Source organism: Lycium ferocissimum, chromosome 6, assembly GCF_029784015.1.
Source record: "Lycium ferocissimum isolate CSIRO_LF1 chromosome 6, AGI_CSIRO_Lferr_CH_V1, whole genome shotgun sequence".
Taxonomy (NCBI): domain Eukaryota; kingdom Viridiplantae; phylum Streptophyta; class Magnoliopsida; order Solanales; family Solanaceae; genus Lycium; species Lycium ferocissimum.
The window spans coordinates 11085606-11113320 of NC_081347.1; the positions used below are offsets into that span (position 1 = coordinate 11085606).

General features: G+C 35.5%; 1 protein-coding gene across 2 annotated transcripts; it reads left to right on the top strand.

Moving 5' to 3' along the window:
- Nucleotides 1–18949: 18949 nt before the first annotated feature.
- LOC132059314 (UDP-glucuronate:xylan alpha-glucuronosyltransferase 1-like) lies at nucleotides 18950–26161 on the top strand. 2 transcript variants are annotated; one of them, XM_059451894.1, is made up of 5 exons: nucleotides 18950–19161; nucleotides 19727–19757; nucleotides 23054–23260; nucleotides 23898–24529; nucleotides 24832–26161. In XM_059451894.1, the coding sequence occupies exons 2-5, from the start codon at nucleotides 19738–19740 to the stop codon at nucleotides 25878–25880; spliced, it is 1908 nt and encodes a 635-aa protein (XP_059307877.1). In that variant the 5' UTR covers nucleotides 18950–19161; nucleotides 19727–19737; the 3' UTR covers nucleotides 25881–26161. The 2 variants fall into 2 exon arrangements, with proteins under 2 accessions (XP_059307877.1, XP_059307878.1); XM_059451895.1 differs by having other exon boundaries at nucleotides 23916–24529.
- The last annotated feature ends 1554 nt before the right edge of the window (nucleotides 26162–27715 follow it).

A 27715-nucleotide genomic window follows, 5' to 3' on the forward strand; every position in this document is an offset into this window, starting at 1 on the left:
CAAACTTTTTAGCAATAAAAGGGGTTACATATGAAAGGGTGAATCCTGGGTCCATAAGTGCAAAAATATCGTAACTAAAAATGGTGATAGTACCTGTGACAACATCGGTACGACCCTCAGCATCCTGTCGAGCACCTAAAGCATACAAGCGGTTTGGACCACCACCTGCATTCCCTGATCTCGCTGGGGCTCTACCCGACTGAGCCTGAGTGTTCTTTTTTGCAATTGAATTGGTGGATTGAGTTATGATCCCACCTATACCCTGTTTAGCAAATGGACAATCTCTCAAAAACTTACCTGACTGGCCACATCCAAAGCAACCATCCATGCCCGAATAGCATGTCCCTGAATATCTCTTCCCACAAGTATTACAAACTGGGTAGAAGACATGACTGCTCGAATTTCCTTTAGATTGGGAGCCTGACGCTCAAAAGCTTCCTCTCTAAACTTAGGAGTTGGAGCTCTGCTGATGAAGGAACGGGTCCAGATGACCTGTTGTTGAAGAATTTTTTGTTCTTTACACTATTCCTGCTGAACTGCCCGATTGACTTAACCCGCTTGTTAAACTCTTTGTCTTTCTCTTTCTGCACAGCTTCCTCCTCCTTGAGCCTTGTTTTATTTCCTTGCACAAATGCCAATATCTTGGCGATAGGCATACCTCCATTTTGGACTGCAATACTCACCCCATCATATAAGTGAGAATCAAGTCCAGTGAAAAACCTCTTTACTCTGGCACTCAAGTTATGAACAAGCTTAGTAGCATATTTTTCTAGAATCATAAACTCCAAGTAGTAATCCTGAACAGTCTCATGTTTCTTCAAGAACTGCTCAGCTCTGGCTTCTCAGACCTCAATAGGCATAAAATGGTCCAGGAAAGCCTCTACGAACTTATCCCATGTTACATCAGAAGCATAATTACCTCGGGATAATTCCCAAGTCTCATACTAGGCATTTGCTACTCCTTGCAGCTGGTGAGCTCCAAACGCAAACTTCGCTTCTCGTCTCCGTCATGATCATCATTCTATAAATATTTTGAAGACCATCAATGAAATCTTGAGGGTCCTCTTCCTTCTTTGTCCCCAAGAATACTGGGGGACTTCATTCTCAAGAACTCTTTAGCCCTAGAGGATTCTCCATGATTTCTAGAATTAGACCCGGTTTCCTGACGCTAGGCCTGAGAAGCCACTAACTATGTGATCATTGCAATAGCACTCCCAAAATCCATATTAGTTATTCCGGTCTGCGGAGCCGAAATCTTTGTCGGAGCTGGAGCAGTATGAGTAGTCTCTGGCGTAGGCATCTGATCAGAATTGGCTCGGATAGCCTCGCGACGAGCAATATTGGAAGCTTCCCTTAAACTATTGGTAGTCTTTCTCTTTGGAGCTATAATCATCTGAAATTATGTAAACGCAAGAATTAGGAAGACATCTTGGAGTTTTAGCTCTAGTTGCATAATCTAGAATATAAAGAAGTAAGACTTCCTTAATATGCCCTGGTGGTCAGCTATTTATATGCATGCGGCCGTCATACATATAAAGGAGACCCCACTGGGTACGGTTTCATAGACAACCTACGACACTGAACCTGGCTGCTCTGATACCAAGCTTTGTCACGCCCCGAACCATGGCCTGGGTTCGACACGACACTCGGTGCCTGACTGTCTATGACTGAGCGAACCCATGGCTGCTAAATCTAACAGTTTTATCATGGAAGCATGCAAGATATAACACGAAGCAAGATAATTCTCTAACTCAATATAATGTGTGTGTGTGTGTGTGTGTGTAAATAAATGTTGTGAGGCAAAACCAACACAACTGACTAAAGTTTTTGTCTTTGAAACCTCTATGATAAAAATACTGAAATAATAACTTGGTCAGGACAAGACCCTGAAATTCCTCAAATACTAATGGACTAACTAATACTCGAAAAACTAGGAATTGACGGGAAGCCCTGGATGAGAGGGGCACCAACTAGCTGATGTATCAAAGCGCTGGAAGCTAAGCGGCTGTTGTATCCTCCTGAAAGTCAGACTCTGCACCGTGAAGTGCAGGCCCATGCATAAGGACGTTAGTACATTTGAATTGTACAAGTATGATAAGCAATTGAAGTAATAATAAGGGATATGAAGAATAAATCATAATGAAACTGAGTGCTCATCTCATGAGCTGATCTGTATAGAAACCACCTGTGCAAATATCATGTAACTATGGCCTCAAGCCCAATAAATAATGAGATCTCAAAGCTATGGCCTTCGGCCCAAAATAATTACATATGCATATGAATCATAACTATGGCCTTAGGCCCAATCAAACATGAAGCAACAGGTGTAAAACTTACTACTGGCTCTCTAACCTCACTGATGACTTAGACTGCATTCTGAGACTCATAGATTGAATTACAAGTCTTTTAGATCAAGCAAGGGTCCATAGCATGCAAAATAAGTATGAACATAATCAGAAAACTGAGCTTTAACTCTAGGTTATGAAAATCAAGAACTAGGGCAAAATTATGAACTAGCTGAATTTTTGAGAATTATGGTAATTGAGGTATGAAGATGATTAAACAATGTTCCTCATATAGATAGCATGCTTAACATACCTGGAATTGCTCTCAAACTTGAATAGTAATCTGGTCCTGGAAAATGAATTCCAAGGTTTTGCTCTTTATGCTCTTTAATTGGGGTTTCTTGAAAACCCTATGTTTTTTTTTTTTTTAATAAGGTCCACTAGGCATTTTGGTGCCTAGGGCTAATTTTATAAATTTTCTCAAAGCAAATCCAAAAGTTCTTTACAAATGTAGCCAAAGGCTAATAATAAGAGAAAATTAAGCTAATGACCAAATTAAGACTTATAGCTTGTCTTAACTTGATGCTACAAATTGCTAAAGAATTAATTAAAAGAAGTGGAAGTAAAAGTGAAAAATGAAATGAATAACTTGATCTTGAGCAGTTGATGATCAAATTCAGACAAAAAAACTGCTACTTGATTCAGCAGATGAAGTCTTGTGATCTTGACCAGAAGTGCTGCATGTAGTCTTGCCTGCTAAATTGTTGAATTAAACCAGCAATTTTGTCTGGTACTGGCTTTAGTTTCCTTTGAAGAAAAACCAGCTGGAGATCTCTTTTGTGCATACTGCAGCTGTTTCCTTGCCATGAGTGCACTAGTGATATTAGTTGCAGCCTTGGTTCTATGTCTTTTCCGAACCTTGCCTAAGGACACTACATTCTCTAAATATTGATAATTCCTCAGTAGGATGAGCATCCCGGGGTGCTAATACCACCCACTGAGAAACAAGCAATAAATAGATCATGAGTGTAACTTTGTAGTTCAAGCAGTCCCAATCATAGCACAGTATACCATGTATACCACTGGTATATCTGTGTATATCAAACTGTTTACAACCTGCAGATGTACAGTAAATAACATGTTCTTCCATTTCCCAACTGTAGTATCTGCAAAAATGTTAATCAAAGCATGCTTTTTTCTAACTGCTGAAAACAGCAGCATTTTGCCCCAACAGTATTGCACAATTTTCAAGCTATACTGATTCCCTGCAGTTGCTGCAAGTAGCCCTTGCAGCCTTTGTTTCTTTTTGCTCAAATTTACACCACCTCATTTCCTCATATTGACAGATCAGTGATGTAGCCATATTTCAGCTTTCCTGGCCTCCTTTTGTTCTCGTGAGTCCATGCTAAACCTGTGCTTTGTATCTCCAGGCCAAAGTACCTACAATATACTTCCCAACTATACTATATTGCTATTTCCTAGCTGCTGTAAATAGCAATGTTGTGCCCCAGCAGTGCTGCACAAACTGAAGCTGCACTGATGCCCTGCAGTTGCACTTCATTTAGCACCAACTTCATGAATGAATCAAAACTACACCACATCATTTCTTCATTTGTAAAGATCAGTGATGCAGTTATATCTTAGCTTCCCTGGCCACCTATTGTTGTCCATGCTAAACCTGCAAAATAGAGTACATTGTTAGAGTAAAAAAACCACCATGCTTTCCTCCAAATGGACTTGAGCATGATGGTTCACTATCACTGAAAACACCAGGTCTGAGCCACAAAACTTACTGATGTCTTTGTTTTCCATCTATTATGAGTTGCAAATTGCCTAACAACTTCCCTCCACACAATCCAGCACCAAGAAAATTTACACCTCAGCATAACTGCTTAGTCTCCTAGTCTACTTGATCAGTACATCTGAATTACCCCAGGAGTCTTCAAAGTACACCAGGTCATGTCCAAACTCTTTTGTTCCCATGCCATGTTTCTTGAAAACTAGCATTGCACCAGAGAAAACAAACCAGAACTCCCCCCTGGTTGTAACTTCAATGTATCAGACTTCATCTGTGCTGGCTTCTTCATCTGACCAAATGCCCTTATCCACCAAATAATTATGCTAGAGTAAGCACAATATCCAGCAAATACTATCAGTCTATTTACCCCAAAATTGCCAAATTACTCCTGAACCACCTGCACATGAATAAAGGCAGCCTTTGTGCATATTCCCTGTAACTTTGCAAACTCATTTCCTAGAGTTAGAGCAATGAACTTTGCAAACTCATTTCCTTGTGCTGTTTTTCTGGTGTTTCTAGCCTATAGTGCCAGTTTATCATTATGTCTTCCTCCAGTAGTCATAAAAAATGTACCCATTCCCTTCCCATATTCCTCTTCTTCACACCAGCACATTGTGATCACACCAGAAACCAGTACTACATACACCACCAGTTCTGAACTCTGCACCTCCACTTCACTAGTTGTCCTCATCCACTAAATATGTATTATATCATTTCCAACATGGAGTGGATCAGTAATACATATTACCTACAAGGCCCTAGTGTCATCACAAAAGTTCTTCAAGACATAACATCCTTCGAACCCTCTCCGCATAAGGTTCACACACATTTCCACATAATTGCCAAATTTACCCCCGAACTTTCGCATATGATATTTCCGAAAACACTTATTTCCTTCTTAAGCCTATTCCATCTGCAATAACCAATCACACACACCTTGCCACATAATTGCCAAAGTTACCCCTGAACCACCTGCTTCCTGTAACTTAGCAACCTTATTTCCTTCAATGGCCTAAACTTCCCACCAAAAAAAAAAAAAAAAACCTTATTTCCCATTTTCCCACCAAAAAACCTTATTTCCCATTTTGCCCCTCATCATGAAAAAACAGTCGTGAAAGTCCAAACCCTTAGGTTCTCCATACAACATATTTGTAAATGATTGTATAAATCATTATCCATCATCGTAGCAGACTTTTCGACCTAAAAAACCATATTTCCCATTTTGCCCCTCATTAAGAAATACCAATGAAATCCACCCTCCTCTTACTTATTGTCAAATTATCAGTAAAATGGGCAACACCACACACTGATATCCTATCAATAAGCTGCATCTTCAGACCACATCCAAACTCCAAAGATTCATCAATATCTCTTTTGAGTTCTAATTCTCAAATAGGGACACTGCAACTTGTCGCTATTGAGAATCTTTCTTCCCATTGGATCCAGATCTATAAAAGAATTCGCAATCACCTCCCCATGATCGAGGGCATAATTAGCCAAGTGATCAACTAATTTATTGCCCTCTCATGATATCGCACTGGACACGCATTATCAATAATCTCCAAAATCTACTCTACAAAGAAAGGCTATATTCCAAGGGGGTTTCCACTGCCTCTCCAAAATATTTTTCAATAAGAGTGAATCTGTCTCCAATATGAAAGAATATACTTGTTGAGAAAGACAGTATCTTGCAGCTTCAAGAAGGGCCATAGCCTCAGATTCACAGTTAGTACTGTCCTCCATTTCTTTAGCTTTTGCATAAACCAAGTTACCAGTAGCATCCCTTACACAAAATGCATATGAGCTTCTACCAGGGTTGCCCCTAGTAGCACCATCAGTGTTGCATTTCAAGCAACCTTCAAAAGGCAGTATCCACCACACCTTAGTCACCTGCAACTTTGGAACATAATTTTCCAGAATTCTCGAATTTCAGCCACCTATGCGAGGGACGTGCTTTTGATACCGGCTTCCTCAATCTCACAAATTGTTGAATATTAGTTGAAGCCTGATATATAACTCTACTAATTGACACCTTGTCCCTATGCTTGTCTCCGTTTCTCTTCTTCCACAAGTCCCAAACAATGATAGAAGGAATAGCATAAAAGATTGGTTTTATCCTTGGTATCACATCAGCGGTCCACCGTTTTGTAATAACTTGGTGCAAATGCATGCCATCTATATTTATACCTGCAGCACCACAAAAATAAGACCATGCTTTTTTAGCAGTTTCACATCTCAAGAAAATATGGGGGACAGTTTCTTCTTTGGGATTAGCACAACACATGCACATAGAAGGCATGTGATATCCCCAACTTCTAACAACATCATCCAAAGGCACTTTAAAATGCCACACCCTCCACATTAAGAACGAAATCTTGAAAGGCAACCCTTTCACCCAAATCTTCTTGTACACATCCCTCTTCTCACCTCTGCTTCTTATAAATTCCCATGCGAACTTAACAGTGAAATCACCTTGAGTTTCCAGAATCCACCAAGGTTTGTCAAGTTCATCACCCTTAGCTGGAGGCTGCAATTCTTTAAGAATATAGTCTGCATATTCTTCAGGAAGGTTATTTCGATTGCTTGTTCATGCCATCCGCATTCTGTGACTACATCAGACACATTATTAATCTCTTCATTACAATAGAAATCAGAAGGTGTTAGAAAATAAAGAGGTCCCAAACCAGTCCAATTATCAAACCAAAACAATGAGGACCCCATTCTAAATTGCCACCACATCTAATGATCAATTAAGTCCCTTGCTTGAAGCATTTTCCTCCAAATGTGTGAACCTTCTTTCCATGGCACAAGTATGGGGTTATTTTTCTTTAAGTACTTGTTGCTCATGAAAGAACTCCACAAAGGATGGTTTGGTTCTAAAGTTCCACCATAACTTAGCAAACAATTCCATGGACATATCACTAAGTGATCTGAAACCCAAACCACCCTCATCACAAGGCAAGCAAACAGTATCCCAACCTGTCCAATGCCTGCCCCTTTCACCAATAGTGTTGCTCCAAAAAATTGAGCAAATATCTTGTGCAGTTTCTTAATCACAAAGGAAGGTGGTTCAACATCAGATAACAAATGCATAGGCATGGCTTGTAGCACATGCTTCAACAAAATTGCCCTTCCACCAAATGATAATAACTTCCCTTTCCACCCTTACAATCTGTTTCTCACCTTTGCTATAAGTTCTGTGTAGAAGGCCATCTTACTCCTTGCATAATAAATGGGACAGCCAAGATATATCATAGGAAATTCCTTCCTTGCAATGCCAATAACCCTTTCTACCTGCTGAAATATCTCCTCAGCCACCCTATCATGCAAATAAACTGAACTTTTGGCCTTCTTGATCAACCGCCGTAAGCTTGTTCATATTCGATCAAAACATTCATGATCAAACCCAATGAAATCTCACACGATGAAGAAAATATGATAGTATCATCTGCATATGCAAGGTGGTTAATTTTTGGACTCCATTTAGGCAAACCAAACCCAGTGAACCACAAATTGTTATGCAAAGCATTCAAACCCCTTGATAATACTTCAAAGAAATTAATATGAACAAAGTAGGCGACAAAGGATCACCTTGCTTAACACCCCTAGTAGAATGAAAGAAACCATAAGGTCAGCCATTAATAAGCACTGAATACCAGTTATTTCCAACAATTTCATAAATCAGGCTTATAAACTGTTCACAAAATCCCATTTTCCTCAGAACATTTGTAAGAAAAATCCATGACAGCCTATCATAGGCCTTTGTCATATCCAACTTCATCACAACATTAGGAACAATAGCATTGGCATTCTTTTTACCTTTATTTGTTCTGAGTCTGATATCAGTGATTATTTCTTGAGTCAATAAAATATTCTCCACAATGCTTCTACCCCTCACAAATCCCGCTTGATTCTGTGATATCAAATCCAACAACAAATGCACCATTCTCTCATGTACTACTCTGGAAAACACCTTGTTCACAAAGTTACTCAGACTAATAGACCTCATGTCACTAAAGGTCTGAACATCTTTCTTCTTTGGTAACAACACAAGATTTGTATTAGTTATGTACCTGGGCAATTCATAACCTCTAAAGAAATCCCAAACCATGTTGAAAATGTCATCGCCAATAATATCCCAACATGTTTGAAAGAACAATCCTGTAAAACCATCAGGACCACCTGCACTTGTACTATATAAACCAAACACAGCCTGTTTCACCTCTTCTTTAGTAGGGACTGCAACGAGTTCTTCATTCTACTGGTTACTAATCATGGAAGGAATGTGTTTCAAGATATCAAACTATGTAGGAACCACAGTTTCATGAAATTGTGCCTGAAAAAACCCAACAGCCTCCTCTGCAATCTCTTCCTCATTGTCAAGCCATTGCCCCTGTGAGTTTTGTATTCTTTTCAACTGCAGTATTTTTTTTCTGCCCTTCACATAAGCGTGGAAGAATTTGGAATTCTTGTCACCATCTTGAAACCAAGACATTCCAGCTTTTTGCCTCCAAAATTCCTCCTCCAAATACAATACTCTAGTAAGTTCAACTTGCACTTTCATGAGTTTCTCCCCTCATGTTAAGCATAAGAGGGATTTGACTCAAAGAGTGCTTCATGAGCTTTAATCACTTCCTCAAGGTTAGTGATCTGCTGAAAAATATCACCATAAGTGGACTTACTCCATTGGGATAAGACTGCGTTTCATTTTCTTCAGCTTCGCATTAAAAGTCATGAAACAATTAGCAACCACATCCGTCTCCCAGTTTTCTTTCACCACATCAATAAAAGTATCATGCTTAGTCCAGAAATTTAAGAATTTGAAAGATTTCTTAAATTGTTGGACCTCTTGTTTGCATTCAATCGGCAAGAAAGAGAATGATCCGAGCCAAACTTGATCAAATGAGTGATTTCCAAGCCCGGAAACAACCGTTGAAGCTCAAAGTTGTCTAAACACCTATCCACCTCTTGAATACACAATCATCCGCCTCTTCTCCCATTCCACCATGTAAAAACACTTCCCTTATACCCCAAATCAGTAAGATTACATGATTGAATACAATGGCTGAAATCTTCAACTTCATTCATAGACATAGGTAAGCCACCATACTTCTCCTCCTCATCAGTGATGACATTAAAGTCTCCCCCAATTAACCACGGACTTGTCATATCAGAAGCAAGATTATACAAAGAATCCCAAAGTTCAATTCTTTCAATCCTATCACACTTAGCATAAACCAAGGTGACAATCAATTCCATATCTACATCCCAGTTGAATAACTTCAGTGTAAGTCTGCGAACAAAGGTCCATCAAGATCAAGTTACTTCATATTCTTCATCAACAAAGGCCCAAATTTTGCCGTAAATATTGCAAATAGCCCTCTAGCCCCAACCTTTCTTCGTAACTTTCCATCTTATAGGCTTGTTGAAATGGCTCCATCAAACCTACAAGAAAGAATTTGTGTTTTGTATGCATTGTTAAAAGCCTTTTAAAAGCCTTTTTTGTATTCACTGATCTAATATTCCATATTAGTGCATTCATCACTACATATGAGATTTAGAATTTGTCCTCCTTGTTGTCACCCCTGAAACATGAGGTACATTATCTTTTGCAGCTTTCTTCTTTGATTTCCCAGGCCCTTTGCTATCATCTAGGAAATATATCACTCTCTCTCTTGCGCATTTAAAAAATTACGAGCAAACCGATTCTTCATCCATATCTATTTTAGCCTGTTCCCCATCTGGAATTGCTACTTGCAAATCTGCAGCATTATCTGGAGCTTTGTGTATTTCAGCTTTGTTTCGTCTTGCGTTCTGCTGTACTATCTGAGTTTGCTTCGCCCTAGAATTAGCATTGCTGCTATCCTTCGCGACACATGCGTATGTATAACCGTTGCTTATTAGCAACACCGGTCATTTTGGTCATTATTGAGGTTGAATTCTCCGCTTTTCTACCAAATCTTGTACCTTAGCACCAGAGTGAGCTTGAATACCAGCTTCTACACCAACAGTCTGATCTTGAGATTCATCAATATCATTCTCATCCAAGCTATACTCCTGCATGCTATTTGAAATTTGTACCCTATCACCATGCACCTTAGCACCATGCTTCTCATTTCCATGTGACTGCACCAGCTTAGAACCACTCTCCAATTTTTTTCCCACTGCCTTTGTTTTCTGGTACTAGAGCAACTATTTGCTTGCTCTGTATGTGAGCTCTAGTTCTTGGAGTCCCCTGTTGACTCTCATGTAATTTGATTGCATTAGGACTTGCACTAACTTCCTGTTGTTCAAGAAGATCATTGGCTTTTTTGGCTGAGAATTTATCTACCTCTTCACCACATGCATTCTCTTCCTGAACCTGAGTATCTGCATTTTTGGTTCTCTCCTTATCATCTGCATCATGTCTCATGCCACCATGTTTAGCAACTGCCTGAGTGTTATCTGCTGCATTTGAAATATCCACTTCCTCTTCATCTATTACCTTGTCAAACATTGCATGAACCTGTTGCGCTGACCCTAGTGAACCAGAGTTTTGCTCACTAACTGCTCTATCTCCTTGAATTTCATTTTCTTCATTATTCTCTTCAATTTGTTCACTCCAAAGTTTCCTTTCCTCACCAGGACCATAACTGTTTGATGGAATCTCAAAAGATTCTTTGTTCATAGTAACTGAAGGATCTGGATATTTAGGAAAAGCACTTTGCACCCATTGCTTAGTTTGACTTGGTGAATTCCGCCTTTTGCCTGGAGTAAAAACAGGTGCATCAATATTAAAGGACTTCTCCACTCCCGTAGTCCCATCATCAATTAGTGCCACCACATCAGAGGAAGGCACCACTGTATTGACCTGCTTCCCAATGCTATTCCTTACAGTTGGAATCTCAGCTTCCACAACTGGAGTACTAACAGCAGAATTGAGAACTGCTGCTACCATCAGCTGCTTGTTGTCATCAACAACTTCTTCCTCTTGCTCCTCTTCAACACCATCTAAAGCATCAAATTTATTGGCAACTTGAACATTATTTGAACCAGTGCCGAGCTGTTTTCCTACATTCTTTGGACCATTTACTTCGACTGCTAGCAAGGCCAGATTCAACTGCTTGTTGCCATTAATATTTACCTATTTCCTAACTTTGTTAGATTGCCATTTGTATAAGTCCTTCACATTGCCAACCACTTTCCCACTCTCCAACACCTTAATCACATGGTCCCTATTTCTATAATTTGCTTGCTTAAATTGTGCTTGCCTTCTAATATTTTTGCTCGTACCTGGTTCCTGCACCTTATTTGTAACAGCCGCCTGTTTGCCTTTATCCTCTGCAGTATGAAATTGCACTTCCTTCTCCTCACCCTCACCTCCTTCTTCAATTCCCCTTCTCGAAGCAATTTCCTCGATGAATTTTCCAACATGTTTCTTCATCGTGACCTTGTAGACAACACTCTTTACAATACTTCGGCATGAAGTCATATTGTATCGTCACCCACTTGGTTTTAACTTCTCCAGTAGAACTATTAACAGCTTGAATAGCCACTCGCTTAGGATGTTCCTTCAATAAATCAACGTCCACTTTGACACGAGCACAACTTGGTCGCGTCTTATTTTTGGTAGCCAAATCTAATTTTAGTGGCGTACCTACTGTTGAAGCCATTGAAAACAATTTAGATTGACCAAAATAATTTGGTGCTAAAGTCGGAAAGGAAATCCATGCAATTGCAATGCTCGTCTCTTTCTCCGGATCAAACCATGGGTCCCATTTGAGTGTTCGCATTGGATAGTACCATTGTGATTCCTTAATCCAAAACGCAGGTTTCGACATGAGTTACGTAATCTTCAAACAACTTACACCGAATTAAAATGTGTCTATTACACAGCAAACCAATTGTAGCTTCTGATTTTAATTCACACTGCCTAGCAAGATTAGTACGTAGAAACTGCATGTCGGGCACTCCGTACGTAAACTTACCAATAACTGAAAATTGTAATTCCTCTTGAATGATCATATGATTAATTTCTTCCATAGAATATTGAATTGTTGGTTCCCCATGTACATAAACGATGGGTTTTAAAGGAATTGGTGGAACCACTTCGCCACTGTTAGAAGTATTGGCAGTGTTCGAAATTCCACTACTGTTAACGTTAAAAGCTGCTGGCTGCAGCAGTTTCGAAAAGTCCAGTGGTGGAGCAAAGAATAGTTCCGCCATTATTAACCATTGTATGTGAACTGGTTGCTTTAAAATTCATGGGAATTGTATTTTTCAAGTTATTTAAGGGTGGGTTAGGAGGGACAACCTCAGTGGGAGGTTGCCCATTGGCCGGAGAGGCCATGAACGGCCCAAGAAATCTCTCTAGCGAGGGTTTCACGTCTCCGGGAGAGAGAAGCTCTCAAGGTACGGGTTTAGGGTTGGGTTTGGGTTTAGGGGTTTAGGGTTTTGCTTGATGTTTTAAAATATGGGGTCCACGGTTTTTTTTTTTTTTTACATGAGTTGGAGGTGGACGACGAAACCACCTCCAAACTCATGCTTATATATAGTACTAGATGGGATTAGCCTGTGCAAGCACGGGCCCAATGATATTTTCTTCATTTCAAAATAAGTGATGTTTTTACCTTTTCATTTTATTTCAAAATAAATGGTGTTTTACATACATTTTATTTTAAAATAAGTGGTATTTCACATAATCAAGAAGGCATTAATGATATTCTTCCAATTTTACACTCATTTAAAACTAAAAAGCTACATCTTTTCAAGGTATTTAAAGGTAAGTTAGTAAAAATACATCTTACTTTTTTAGGAATGAGTAATTTTATAAAGGATGTAACCATGCTAAAAGCACCACTTATTTTGAAATGGAGGGAATACCACATGAGCACACATGAAGATCTTTTTGTTGGTAGATCAAAGTATTCACTTTCTCTTATTGCGTTATTTTTCTAACTGTTTTATTGGATATTTCATCTTTTATTTTTAGAAATTTATGGATAACATATGTTACATCTTCTGATGTCAGCTTAATACAAAATTCCTTTCTTCCCCAAACAAAAATTGATCGACCAAAATGTAATAAATAGATGCATTTAGTTTTTAAAATGTTGTATTTGTATAGACTTCCCCCGTAATTATAAAGATATCATGTGTAAAATATAATAAATCAGTGAATTGGTATGAGAAAGTGAATACCATAATAGTGTGCAATAATTCTTTAAACTAAAAATAAATAGGAATCTAAGATTAGTTAAAATTAAATAAGCTAATAATATGGGACCCACGTCTCCATTTGTCTGTGTGGGACACAATGTAAATTTTATTGGAGAGTTGCAGGTGGGGGGAGTATGGGGTCCACGTCCAAGGACACAATATTTATTTTATAGTAGTGTATGGTTGGTTCTTACTTTTCATAAAGCACTTTTACAGATTTGCCCTTGGTCGATGACTAAACCCATCTTTCTATATAGTTAATATATTTTTTTACATGAGTTGGAGGTGGACGACGAAACCACCGCCAAACTCATGCTTATATATATAAGCACGGTGGGAGGACGAACACAGCTCCTCCAGCTTGTACCGTAAGCTTTACAAATTGTACACGCAATGAATGTTTGTACCATAAGCTATATAACTTGTACACTTTATCCAACTATTTTTATATCCCACGTGGACATATGTCATAGTACTTAATATTTATTCTCTTCTCATGTATAGACGTATGCACTTCAATTTTAATTCTTCGACACATTTATTTCCTCCGTGCACTTTTACTTGTTCACTTTTGACTTTTCGCGTTCTTGCTGAATATTTATTCTCTTCTCATGTATAGACATATGCAGTTCAATTTTAATTCTCCTACACAAATTTATTTTTTTCGTGCACTTTTACTTGTTCACTTTTGACTTTTCACATTCTTTAAGAATTAATAAATCCCACGTGGATATATGTCATAGTACTGAATATTTATTCTCTTCTCATGTATACACATGTGCACTTCAATTTTAATTCCTCGACACATATTTATTTCCTCTGTACACTTTTACTTGTTCACTTTTGACTTTTCATGTTCTTGCTGAATATTTACTTTCTTCCCATGTATACATGTATGCACTTCAATTTTAATTATCCAACACGTATTTATTTTCTCCGTATACTTTTACTAGTTCACTTTTGACTTTTCACATTATTTAAAAATTAATAAATGAAGTACTCCCTCCGTCCCATATTTCTCGGCCACATTACTTGAATTTTCACGTTCTTTAAGAATTAATAAATGAAGTACTCTCTTCATCTCATATTACTGGGCCACATTACTATACTTGACTTTTCACGTTCTTTAAGAATTAATAAAAATGAAGTACTCCCTTCGTCCATATTACTTGGCCACATTACTAAAAATATATGTCTATTTTTTTATTATATATTTTTCTTCTTTTCTATTTCTAATCTAATATATATAAGTGTGAAGAGAGGACTAACACAACAATAGAAATTTTTACCACAAGCTATATAAATTGTACATTTTAACCACCTACTTTTTTATCCCACGTGGTCATATGTCATAGAACTGAATATTTATCTCTTCTCATGTATACACATATGCACTTCAAATTTAATTCTCCGACACATTTATTTCCTCCGTGCACTTATAGTTGTTGACTTTTCAAGTTCTTAAGAATTAATAAATGAAGTACTCCCTCCATCCCATATTACTTGGCTACATAACTAAACTACTTTTTTATCCTACGTGGACATATGTCATAGTACTGAATATTTATTCTCTGCTCATGTATACAAGTATGCACTTCAATTTTAATTCTTCGACACATATTTATTTCATCTGTACACTTTTACTTGTTCATAAATGAAGTACTCAATATTACTAAAAATATATGTCCAAATTACTTGTTCATTTACAGAACTAAGATAAAATTAATTAAATTTTTCACATCTTATCCTCTCCGTCCCATATTACTTGGCCACATTACTAAAAATATATATATCTAAATTACTTGTTCATTTACAAAACCAAGATAAAATTAATTAAATCTTTCCCATCTTACCCTTAGTAATAAATGTTCTTGAAAATAGTCAATTTTGATTAGAATGTATTTATTGGAGAGAGATACGGGTAAGATAGTAAAATACATCTTTTATTTCTGATTTCTTAAGGGGCGTGCAAAAGGAAAAGTGACAAGTAATATGGGACAGAGAGAGTATATATTTTACCATAATATTCATATTTATTGGTGTAAGTCTCAATAGCCTTCGAAAATAATTTGAAAATGAGTAATTAATGTGAAAGGTAAAATTAATAATAAGAACACACAAATATTCAATCATTAATTCCATGGAAATTAATGGCCAGCCCCTTCTGCATGATTCTCTCCACTCTTCTTGCGTTGCCTAGCTTGATGGTCCCTATGATAATAAAGAAATACAAGAAAAAGGATGACATGTATACAAATATGTACGCCTATAATATATGCGTAGTCGTTATCTTTATACACAATCAACATAATTGAAGTTTCGTACTAATTAATAATTACCATATTGGTTTCTTTCTCTTAATATGTTAACGTGGACAAGTAAAAGTAAACAGAGAGACTGACTTTTATCCCCATTTTCCTTCTTTGTCAATACTTTAAACGTGAAGAGAGGACGAACAATAGCAATGTAAATTTGTACCAAAAGTTCACTTTTGACTTTTCACGTTCTTTGAGAATTAATAAATGAAGTATATATATTTTATTATAATATCCATATTTATTGGTGTATAGTCTCAATAGCCTCAGAGAATGATTTGAAAATGAGTAATTAATATGAAGGGTAAAATAAGAAGATTTTTTTTTTCTTGATATGTTAACGTCGACAAGTAAAAGGGAAGGGAGGAAGTGACTTTTATGCCCATTTTCCTTCTTTGTCAATACTTTACTTAGTTACTCTTCTTTGCAGTCTCTGATTATTGTTTCTTTACATTTATAAAATGTATTACTTTATATTTTCATTTCAGAATTAAAATTTTGTGATTTACGATATAACATATATCTTTCTAATTTTGATTTCTTTGTAACAATTTGTTTTATCTATAATTGTTAATATAAAAAATTATAATATATTTTTTAATTAATTTAATAAAAATATTTTATTAGTTTTGCTTTTAAAAAATCCAATATATACAACAATGGTTCTTATGTTTGGATCTGAACAGTTACTTAATTGAAATGGATATCAACCTGTTGGAATACATATAAGATATTAAAGAATTTTTTTAAAAAAAATTTAGAATCAAACTATTAATTTTCCCTCATATTCTTACTAATTTTCTTTTTCACATCTATGAACAACTTTCATTGTCATGATAATGAAAAAAAAGTTCGACTCTTATCATCTCAAAGACTTAATTCCATCAACTCCATTTTTTAATTATAACTAAAGTGATGGTACATAAAATACATTTTGTATATGTTGCGATATATAATAATAATTAGAATGTTTTTAAAAGTTATTTTTAAAATACAAATCTTAAAGACTGGCTAATTAAAGTGAATAGCTATGTTCGGGGCGCATCGCACGAGCATGTATTGCTAGTGTGTATATATATATATATATATATATATATATATGTCTATTTAGAGAAGTTAGTTTAAGTGTATATATTTGTTAAATAAGTATATATACATATATACACCAAATGTACATGGTGGGGGTGGGGGTGGGTTGGGGCTAGTGGAGTAACGAAGAGATACGTAGCGATAGGTGCAAGCTTTCACTCACCAATTTGTATGTATATCAAACAAAGACATTTGGAGTTGCCAAAGTGCCAAGCAGATTGCTTCTTCTTGTTACTTTTAGCACATACCTCATTTTCAATCTTTTTTTGCTCACCTCTCAAGCTTTCCAAAATATTTATTTGATCCTTGTGGTTACCATGATAATAATGCCTAATTAATTAAACGATTGAAGTTATATACATTGGCAATATAACAAATTTAATTATGCTATTAATGTAATATAGATGGCAAAATTATGCAATTACTTTACTTTCCAGTTTATATTAGACTTGCTATGATAGTATATGTATTATTGTATGTACAGTATTTATAACTTTAAGTCTTTAATTAAATGATTAATTGTTGAGATTGCATAACGTATTAGGATAGCTCCATTTTAGCAACTTTAGGAAATATTAACTCTTTTGTCTTTGGACAAATAGATATCCAATTATGGGATGTAATTTTTACCCTTTTCGTGATGCAATTAAATAGAAACTTAATAAGTGGAATGAAATAAATTGGGCTAATCTTAATTACTATTACTATTCTTTTTGTCATTAGATATTATTATTCGGTGAATTTTTCGAAACAATAAGCAGATGCATTCACTACTTAAAAGAAATCTCCACGTTTTTTATGGCAAAAAGCAATAAAAGGAAGAAAAATATTTTCTTTTGTACTGTTTCACGAAAAGAGGGAAGAAAAATAATCAGTCACAAGCAGATTCATCACTTTTGACCAGTAAATTGAGTAGGCATTACTACAACCAAATGACTCACGATACAATTATTATGGACAACTAAAACCAAAGAAAAAAGTTAGGCAAAACCTACTCCGATTAAAACTCTAATCAAATTACTAGTTGTAATTATGCTTTTAAATAAAAACCTAATTGATATCTATAAAAGGCATTAATTTTACCGGCTGCCACAGGCTGTTATTGTAATATTCCAAACAATCACCTAATTGAAATGATTAACTTTTTGTACTTATAATACAATTAATTAAGTAGATATAACTTCCTAATCACCAGTTTCACATCATAATTCTCGAAACAGGCACATCATCGACTAAACAAACATTGTTTTCATTGACCTAATCCAGCTACTAGAACTATTCCCTTTAAGAATACTTTTCCTACCTTCTACATGTACATAGCCAACGTTAATATATTTTTCTTTAAGAAAAATTATAGAAGATAATCCTTCTTTTATTTTTTAATTAGGTTCTAGTCTAATTTAACCACTTCTTATGTCTCTACGAAGCGGCTACAATATCTTTAATCTCCTTTTCCTCTCTAGATTTAAACTTTAAAATATACAGTCTTATAGTTAATTAAGGTTGATTTTTCGCAGGCTTTTTCGAGTCTACCCGTTGATAAATGAACATAGTAATAGATTACCTTATTGAATCTAAGAAACATATTTTAAAATATAGTTCAACTTTAATTTTGTGCAATGATAATATAATAAAATTTCTTTATATCAGTGTACATGGATTAAAGGTGTGTTTGGTATGTCAGAAAATATTTTGCCAATTTTTTTTGTCTCGCTATCCAAACTCTGTAAAATTTAAAAACTATTTTAAATGACCTATTGGAGAAAAATATTGAAAAATTTAGAAACTATTTTAAAGGACCTATCGGAGAAATATATAAGCTAATATCATTTAATGTTTGATTGCCGGACAATAACTTATTTTCTAAAAAATATTTTCCTTCGTACCAAACACAATATCCTTAAGATTATCTCCCCTTGCATTCCCCTAACTCCCCATTCCAAGAAGGGAAAAGGGTCCAAAGATGAGAAAAAGAATGAAATAAGAAATTTCCATTTCCTTTATAGAATGACTTATATGTTGTAAAGAATTTAAAAGGGAAATTAGGAAAAGTGAAGAATTAAAAAACATGTTATTGCAGTATTCCTTATTTTTATTTGTAAGAAGAGACAATTCGAAAGCAAAGAAGTTGGTGAAAAATGGTTCTTGCTATTGACTTGAAAAGACATGTATATTTTTATATTTTTGGTAAAGTCACCCGAAAATAGTTGTTCATCTAAAAGAGTTTATATTTTATTGTAGCTTCACAAAAATATATATACATAGAAAAGGTTGGAGAATTCAATCAGAGAAGGAGTTGTTTCTTATATTGAGAGTGTTCTTTCTTCCTCCCTCTCATACAAAACTTAAAACCTTCAACACCTTCTTCAATTCAACACAGATAAATTAAGAACAAAGAAGAAGAAAACAAGATTTCTATTTTCCATGTGGGTTCTCATTGCCTAGTATTTGCAAAAGTAAGTTTGAATTCTTTTGTGTTATGATTTCTGTTCAATCTTTCTTCATCCTTTTTTGAAAACATGCATGTAATTACAATGTTTTAGTATGCAAAAGTAGAGGCGGATCAAGTACAGGTTCTACGGGTTCAACTAAACCAATTGATTTCTACTCGAATTATGTGTATGTGTGTATAAATTATTTTTTCGGGACTGAGGCGTTATTATTATTTTATAAAAAAATTAAAATATATATGGAGTATAATTATAAGATTAAATTCAGTCTAAGCATATTGATTCTAAATTCTGAATTTACACGTCAAAATGATGTTTTTTTTCCTATTAATTGGATAGCCGTGAACAGAGCATTTATTTGTGAAGTAATCATGGTTTCCTTTTAGTTTGTGTACTTTGCAAATCCATGTGTTTTTTTCCCTTGTCTTACTCAATGGCAATGATGCAGAGGTAATACTTTCCCTGTAGAATTTTTAGCATTAATTTCTTATTGAACTCATTCAATGTGTATTTTTTTTTCCTTATATGTTTTCACAGATTTATTCCTGATTTTCATTCTTCTCCAGCAAGATTGAATACGAGTGGATTAAGCTGGAGATCTCATGGAGGCTAGAAGATCAATGTGAGCTTTTTGAAAAATATTTTCTGTTAATTTATCAAAGATAACATATATTTGGAAAGTTCAATAATAAGATATTCTTTTTTTAATAGTATGTCATTTGATGTAGAAGCAAATAAATTTGTCAAGCTAGTATCAAAGTTTTAATCCTCTGAAAATGGTTATACTCTGTACAAGTCTTGAATTAACTCTTGGAGTAGTTTGGTTACCGGAGGGATGGATAATAATATCCCATTGGTTGAAATGATTCATGAATTAGCTATCCCGCATGTATATAAGATATTAAATCTCACCATTTTAGTACAAAATGATTATTGAAATTAATTAATATTCATAACTAAAGATAAAATAAACACTCTCCATTTTATCCCGAAATTATTATCCCTTATCCTACCAACCATACAACACCCAGAATCTTAGTTGGAACTAGTGTCTAGACTAGACATGCTCTTTCAATATATTTGACTGCGATTTCGAGATATTGTTTGTGAAAAACGACCAGGTGGAGCATAGTTTGTATAAGAAGTAAGGAAAATTATCTGTTAGTATAATATATTAAAATATATTATTATATCGTAACTTTTCTTTTATATTGTTAGTGTATAGTATAAACTAATCTTCTTTACAATCACGATGACGATAGTTATGACGATAAAGGTTTACAATCCATTCAAAGTGATCATGCAAAGGCATCATAACACACACAAAAAAAAAATTGAAACTGCAAGATTTTAACAAATACAGTCACTGAAAACCAAACGTCCATGTCATATCATGATTTTCACAAGGAAAGAATTCAAATTGTGGCTGGCATACGGAGCTTAGAAACTACGTTTCTCTAGAAAATGTACCGTATTTATAGATTATACTAAAATTCCTACAAGAATAATCTTATTTGCTGGTCCTTTAATTTCAAGTAAAGAGCCCCAAAACTTAGGAAGTAAGTTTACTAGAAAATGGATCACATCATACTTAAAAGTTACACTAATTAATTCTCTTGTTCTGATTTAATTTTTTCAACTAAAGAACCTATATTACTTTCGAATTACTATCTCTCTTTCTTCTTTTTTTCTTTCTTATATTTATAAATTAAAAAGAAATTAAAAATAGCTGATCTCTTTAATAGCAGATAGGCAAAGGGAACTCAGAACCATGTGAGTCTGAAGATTTATTGGTTCAGGGAAGGTAGAGTTAGTTGTATCTTCCTAATTTTATAAAATCACTTTGATTAGACTAAGCAACCCTTTAGAGATTTATTAAATTGACTCGGTTGTGGTCCAACATGTGGTAGGTAAAGAATTCCAACTGTTCAACCTAGGTTTCAAAGTTTAATATTTCTTCGAGAGTAAATAATTAGATGAGATCTTTAATCTCATTTGTTGAAGGACGGATTAGTTAGTTGTTGAGGTAGCCAGGCAGTGTCATATACCTCTTTCTTAGACATAAATCTAAGATTAATAATGGCTAAAGGTTGTGATCAGGGTAAGTACTCTTCCATCCTTAATTAAAGATCTCGCATTTGAGTCCGGAAAATTAATTTTGTTATTCGTAAGAGGCATTTTACCTCCCTAAAATAGACTTTTCAGCGCGAATTTGAATTAATCAATCCAAACAGACAACTATTGAGCATTGAATCAACACCACCAACAACATACTCAGTATAGTCTCACAAGTGGTGTGTGTGTGTGTGTGTGTGTGTGTGTGTGTGTGTGTGTGTGGCCCTACCTTGGGAGCTAGAGAGGTCATTTTCGATAGACCCTCGGCTCAGGATAAAGCAAAAACAAAGCAGGTCAAAAAGGGAAAAGGAACAACAACTAAACAAAACAGTATGCTAAGCAAATAATAAAAGACCGTAAATAGTTACAGAAATCAAATGATAAGAACTACATGAGAAATACTACCACTACTAATAACTTTACTACTTACTAACCCTCTACCCTAATCCGTGCCTGCGCACAACCTCCTATCTAAGGTTATGTCCTCGGTAAGCTGTAATTGCACCATGTCCTATCTAATCACCTCTCTCCAATACTTCTTCGGTCTACCTCTACCTCTCCTAGAGCCATCCATAGCCAAGCTCTCACATCTCCTTACCGGGGCATCCATGCATCTCCTCGTAACATGCTCGAACCATCTAAGCCTCGCTTCCCTTATACTCCATTGAGGCCACTCCCACCTTGTCCCAAATATCTTTATTTCTAATCTTATCTCTCCTAGTATGCCCACACATCCACTGCAGCATCCTCATTTCCGTAACTTTCATTTTCTAAACATGAGAGATCTGGACCGGCTAACACTCCGCCCCATACAATATTGTTGGTCTAACTTTCACTCTGTAGAATTTGCCTTTGAGTTTTTGTGCCACCTTCTTATCACACAAGACTCCGGATGCGAGCCTCCATTTCATCCATCCCGCACTAATACGATGTCTGACATCATCTTCAATCTCTCCATTTCCTTGGATAATAGGCCCAAGATACTTGAAACTTTCTTTCTTTTGGATGTCATGAGTATCTAGCCTCACTTCCATATCACCCTCACGCATCACATCACTGAACTAACACTCAAAGTATTTTGTCTTGGTTCTACTCAACCTGAACCCTTTAGACTCTAGAGTCTGTCTTTAGACCTCCAGCTTAGAGTTAACTCTCCTGCGAGTCTCGTCAATCAGCACTATGTCATCCGCAATGACATACACCATGGTACAGCTCCTTGGATATGCCGTGTCAATTACATCCATCACTAAGACAAATAAAAACGAGCTAAGAGCTGATCCCTGATGCAATCCCATCATTACTGAACACTGAATGAGAAACTAAAAATAAATAAATACTAGAAAGAGAGAGTGGGTGGGAACCGAAGTATTAATGTATACCATCATTCAATAACCAACAAATACAGGGAGAGCTGACAATTATTAATTCAGGAGAGCCCATATTCCATAGGATTTAATTTATATACATTGACATCAGAAAAAGCTTTTATTACTGGTAGAGTATTTTTATCTGTTGTAGTAGTTTGCCTGCTTCATTTCTATATTACTAATCACTCTTATAATTATGAATTATAACTTAGTAATTAATTTTTAGATAACTTGATACTGGAAACTTAACATGAATGTTTGAGGATGACGGACTAGAAAATCAGGTGTAATTATTAACTTTAAGATTCACACCACCAAATGTAAAGAGGTGTTAAGGATATTAATTATCATTCTAATTAACACAAATTACTTACTAATAATTGTTTAATTGAATACTTAAATCAATTTTTCTTCCTACTTGTACGCCATTTTACAGAGAAGATGCATGCAAAAGAAGATTACAGAAAATAAAAGTGAAGGATGTGGGAGGCATAAAGCCCCTCCAAATCCCCTTTCAAGAGAAGAGAAATTGCAAGTTCCATCCTCTAAAGCTTGTACTATTTCTCATTGTGATTGGCACTTTCTACATGATTCTCTCTTCCCCTTCTATTTGTCAACATAATAATGCTGACAGTGTTTCAAGGTATGCTCTACTTCTTATATTCTTGAATTCTATACTTGACCAAAAAGAAACTAAAATATCTGTTATACATTTATGAGTTTAACTTCTACATGCTAACAGTGTAAATGAACTTTTATGTGGAACTAGTTATTAACAAAAGAGGTTCGTATTACACGAATAGTGCAATAATTATTTATATAGTCACTGTCACTGTATAGTGTATATTATAAGTTAAATCTTTTACGTTTGTGTGAATGTAAAATTGATAGATAGGAACTGAAAGTCAATGAATCATTCAAAGGGTGCTTATAAAGTATTAAGCATGGTTAAGGGCCTATCAATTTTTAGGTGAAGAGATAAAATTTGTGTATACAAACCATGTTATAACATGGTGAACTTTGAAAGAGAAATGGTTGATAAATGACATTTGGCTAATTTCTCCTTGTCTTTTTGATAATTTACAATACTAAGAATCGGTCATCTCAGAAAAATTAGCTTAAGGGATAGTGAAGGAAAATTGGAGAAAAAGGAGAAGATTTTTTTTTTTTTTAAAACTAAAGATTCTACTTGAAAATTCAAAGCACAGGGCCTCTTTTGGTGTTAACCAAATTGGTCACAGCTTAGTCGTTGATTAATGGAAACAAATTATATAATGAAGGCAACATTTTGTGAACAGGTGGATATGGGGTGCTTCTGATCCTAGATACATATCAGATATAGACATAAGCTGGGAGGAAGTATCTCAAGCTCTGGATCAATTGTCTGATCAAAATAAAGTTGTTGAGAACATCGGCCTTCTTAATTTCAACAAAGATGAAATCACTGAATGGAGACAAGTTATTCCTAATTCCAATCAAACAGTATTACACCTTGACTATGCCGAAAAAAATGTGACTTGGGACACCTTGTATCCTGAGTGGATTGATGAAGAACAAGAAGATAATGTTCCAAGTTGTCCTACTTTTCCAAAACTCGAAGTCCCTAGGACACGCTTCGATCTCATAGCGGTCAAGTTACCGTGTAGAAATGAAGGAAATTGGTCTAGAGATGTTGCGCGATTGCACTTGCAACTAGCTGCTGGTGGTTTAGCTTCCTCTGCTAAGGGCAAACATCCTGTACATTTGCTTTTCATAAGCAAATGCTTCCCCATACCGAATCTTTATAGGTGCAACGAGCTTGTTTATAGAAAAGGTAACGCGTGGTTGTACAAGCCAGACTTGAGTGTTCTTAGAGAAAAACTTCAACTCCCTGTGGGATCATGTGAACTTGCTCTTCCCTTTGGTACAACAGGTAAGATTACTATTGTTTTTCCTTCTAGTGATGTGAATGTTTATAAGGATTTTTTTTCATTCTTGGCCCATCGGCCGAAATTAATTATGGGTGCTAGCCAAAATATACAAAACCTATACATATTATATGTATATTTAAGTATATTATATGTATATCTTTTTGTATATAATATGTATATTATGTGTATATTTATACTTAATATACAAAACACATATATTTGCTGGCTATTTTGAGCGATCCAAAAATGTAATTATCCCATTTAGAGATACTGAGAATTGATAGCGTTTATGTTATGATAACAGAGGAAGAACATTCGGGGATCAAAAGGCGTGAGGCATATGCAACAATCTTGCATTCAGCTCATGTATATGTATGCGGAGCCATAGCAGCAGCACAAAGTATTAGAATGGCCGGGTCCACGAGGGACCTCGTGATTCTTGTCGATGAATCGATAGGTGAGTATCACCGGAGCGGACTCGAGGCAGCAGGCTGGCAAGTCAGGACTATACAGAGAATAAGAAATCCTAAAGCAGAAAAAGATGCCTATAATGAGTGGAACTATAGCAAATTCAGGCTATGGCAGTTGACAGATTATGACAGGATTATTTTCATTGATGCTGATTTGCTTATACTTAGGAACATAGACATTTTGTTTAGGATGCCACAGATTTCAGCCACGGGAAACAATGGCACGCTCTTCAACTCTGGTGTCATGGTGATCGAGCCATCAAATTGCACATTCCAGCTCTTAATGGATCACATAAATGAGATTGAGTCCTATAATGGAGGTGATCAAGGCTACCTAAACGAAATATTCACGTGGTGGCATCGGATACCAAAGCATATGAACTTCTTGAAGAACTTCTGGATTGGTGATGATGAAGTGGTGAAAGCAAAGAAAACACATCTTTTCGGGGCTGACCCTCCAATTCTTTATGTCCTTCACTACTTAGGATACAAGCCATGGTTGTGTTTTCGGGACTATGATTGTAACTGGAACGTAGACATATTACAAGAATTCGCGAGTGATGTTGCACATCACAAGTGGTGGAAAGTGCATGATGCAATGCCCGAGCAGCTGCAGGACTTTTGCCTTCTAAGATCAAAGCAGAAGGCACAATTGGAATGGGACAGAAGGGAAGCAGAGAAAGCTAAATTTGTAGATGGACATTGGAAAATCAAGATCAAGGATCGACGACTCAAGCTATGCACAGACAAGTTATGCAATTGGAAGGGTATGTTGAAGCATTGGGGGCAAAAAAAGAATTGGACAGATGATCCTTCTTTTCACCCTTCACCACCGACCATAAGGACTAAAAAAGCCAAAACATCCTCCCTTTCTGGTATGTAACAAGCAATTTTGGCTTTCTTTCCAAGTTGAGGTATAACTAATATGCAGCGATGTGTTCAATCTTGTGGGAAGAGGGTAAAGGACATGCATGAAGTTGCTTTCAGAAGCTCAGTTAGTCATTTGATGAAATTTTCAGCTTTGATATATGTTAATAGGTTTTATGCTATGGGTTGGGCAGTTGCCCTCATTTTGTGGGAGACTATTATAGAGTTCTCCAATTTTACACTTATGTTCTGTATGTTTCTCGTCTACATTAATTAAATTCAATTAAGTTGAACATTTGTAGAGCTGTTTAAACTTAATTTTGAGGTATTATTTTCGATCTTCTCCAAAGCAAAATAAACTGTGTACTAGTTTATGAAAGAGAAAAAGAAGAAGTAAGGTTATGGATCATGATTTTCTTTTCCTATCTCTTAAATAAGGCCAAAGAGCTCTAGGGCAAAAATTATGATGCTGGGTCTTTTGATACCAAATATCTGATTTTAGGTGATTCACAAACTCAAACAACCTTAAAAGATTTTAGTTTAACAAATTTAAGGCACGCTAAAGATGCCTCATTTGAAAGTTGCCCTCTGGATCATTATCTCCTTTTGGCCTTGTTTATTGGAGTAATCATTTAATCAATGTTCAAGCTCATTCTAGTATTACAAGTGAAACATGCCTCTCAACTAGTTAAATGAATGCCCTACCTCGATCCCCATCTTGACTCGTTAACAATTAGACAAGGCTTCATTCACCCAATTATTACTAATCCTTTTTTTTTTTTTTTTCCTAGCCAACTTATTCAATTAAGTTTTTTAGTGGCATTTATTTCCTCTCATAACCATCTACCAGTCAAAGGAGGATCCATAAATTGAAATTTATGAATTCTGAACTTTAGATCTTTTGAGTTGTTGAATTTTAAATTAATAAATTATATATATTAAATGATTTTTTTAAAACAAATAAAGAATTTACATAAAAACTACTCCTATTGAATTTTACGGAACTTGTACCTTCTACTCTACCTCCACCTTTACTTCCAATAAACATCTTGAGAAAATCATGAGAATTTAAGTGTCATAAGAGTTGAGATTGATGCATCAATTGTGGGCCATTCGTCCATGTACGAGTTTTACGTCTTAGATTATTTTCTTCCTGCATCCCAAAAATGTTCCCCAGATGTTTTACCGTTTACAACATGAATATTCAACCCTACACAACTCAAAATATCTTTTTTCTTTCTGAATATTACTACATTATATTGTTTTATGATAAATAATTTTGGTGACGTTAAATATTGTTTGTCGATATATCATAGTACTACATTGTTAAGTTATACCTTTTACTGTTAAATTTAGTATAAGTTTTTATAATTTCATACTTGAGAGTTACAATTCGTCGGGCTTATTTCATGCCTTGTTTTTCCCTTCATTATTTTTGGTACAATGGAAATACTAGAGAGAAACCTTATTTTTTTTAAGCTACATGGATTAAATGAATTAAGAGAAGAAACTACATATCCTTGAGCGCATCTTCCCAAATCAACAAATCTTCTCCAAGTTAATTTGTACCCTTCATTGACAAAGAGTCGGCACATTATTTACCTCCCTCCAGCTATTGTGTAAGGGTGGCCTTGTTGGCTCCTAAAAAATATTTACAATATTTAATAATAGCATCAGCTAATAACACTGTGTCCTCCTCATCCATAAGCTTGACGGCGCAATTTGTTTCCACTTCTAAATTTTTATGTCATTTCAGTTGTTAGTTGTAACTTTTTTTATATTGGATAGTTTAGTGACAACACTTGAAATAGGCTTTACCTTATTTGAGTACCTCCAGGCCCCAACAACCAC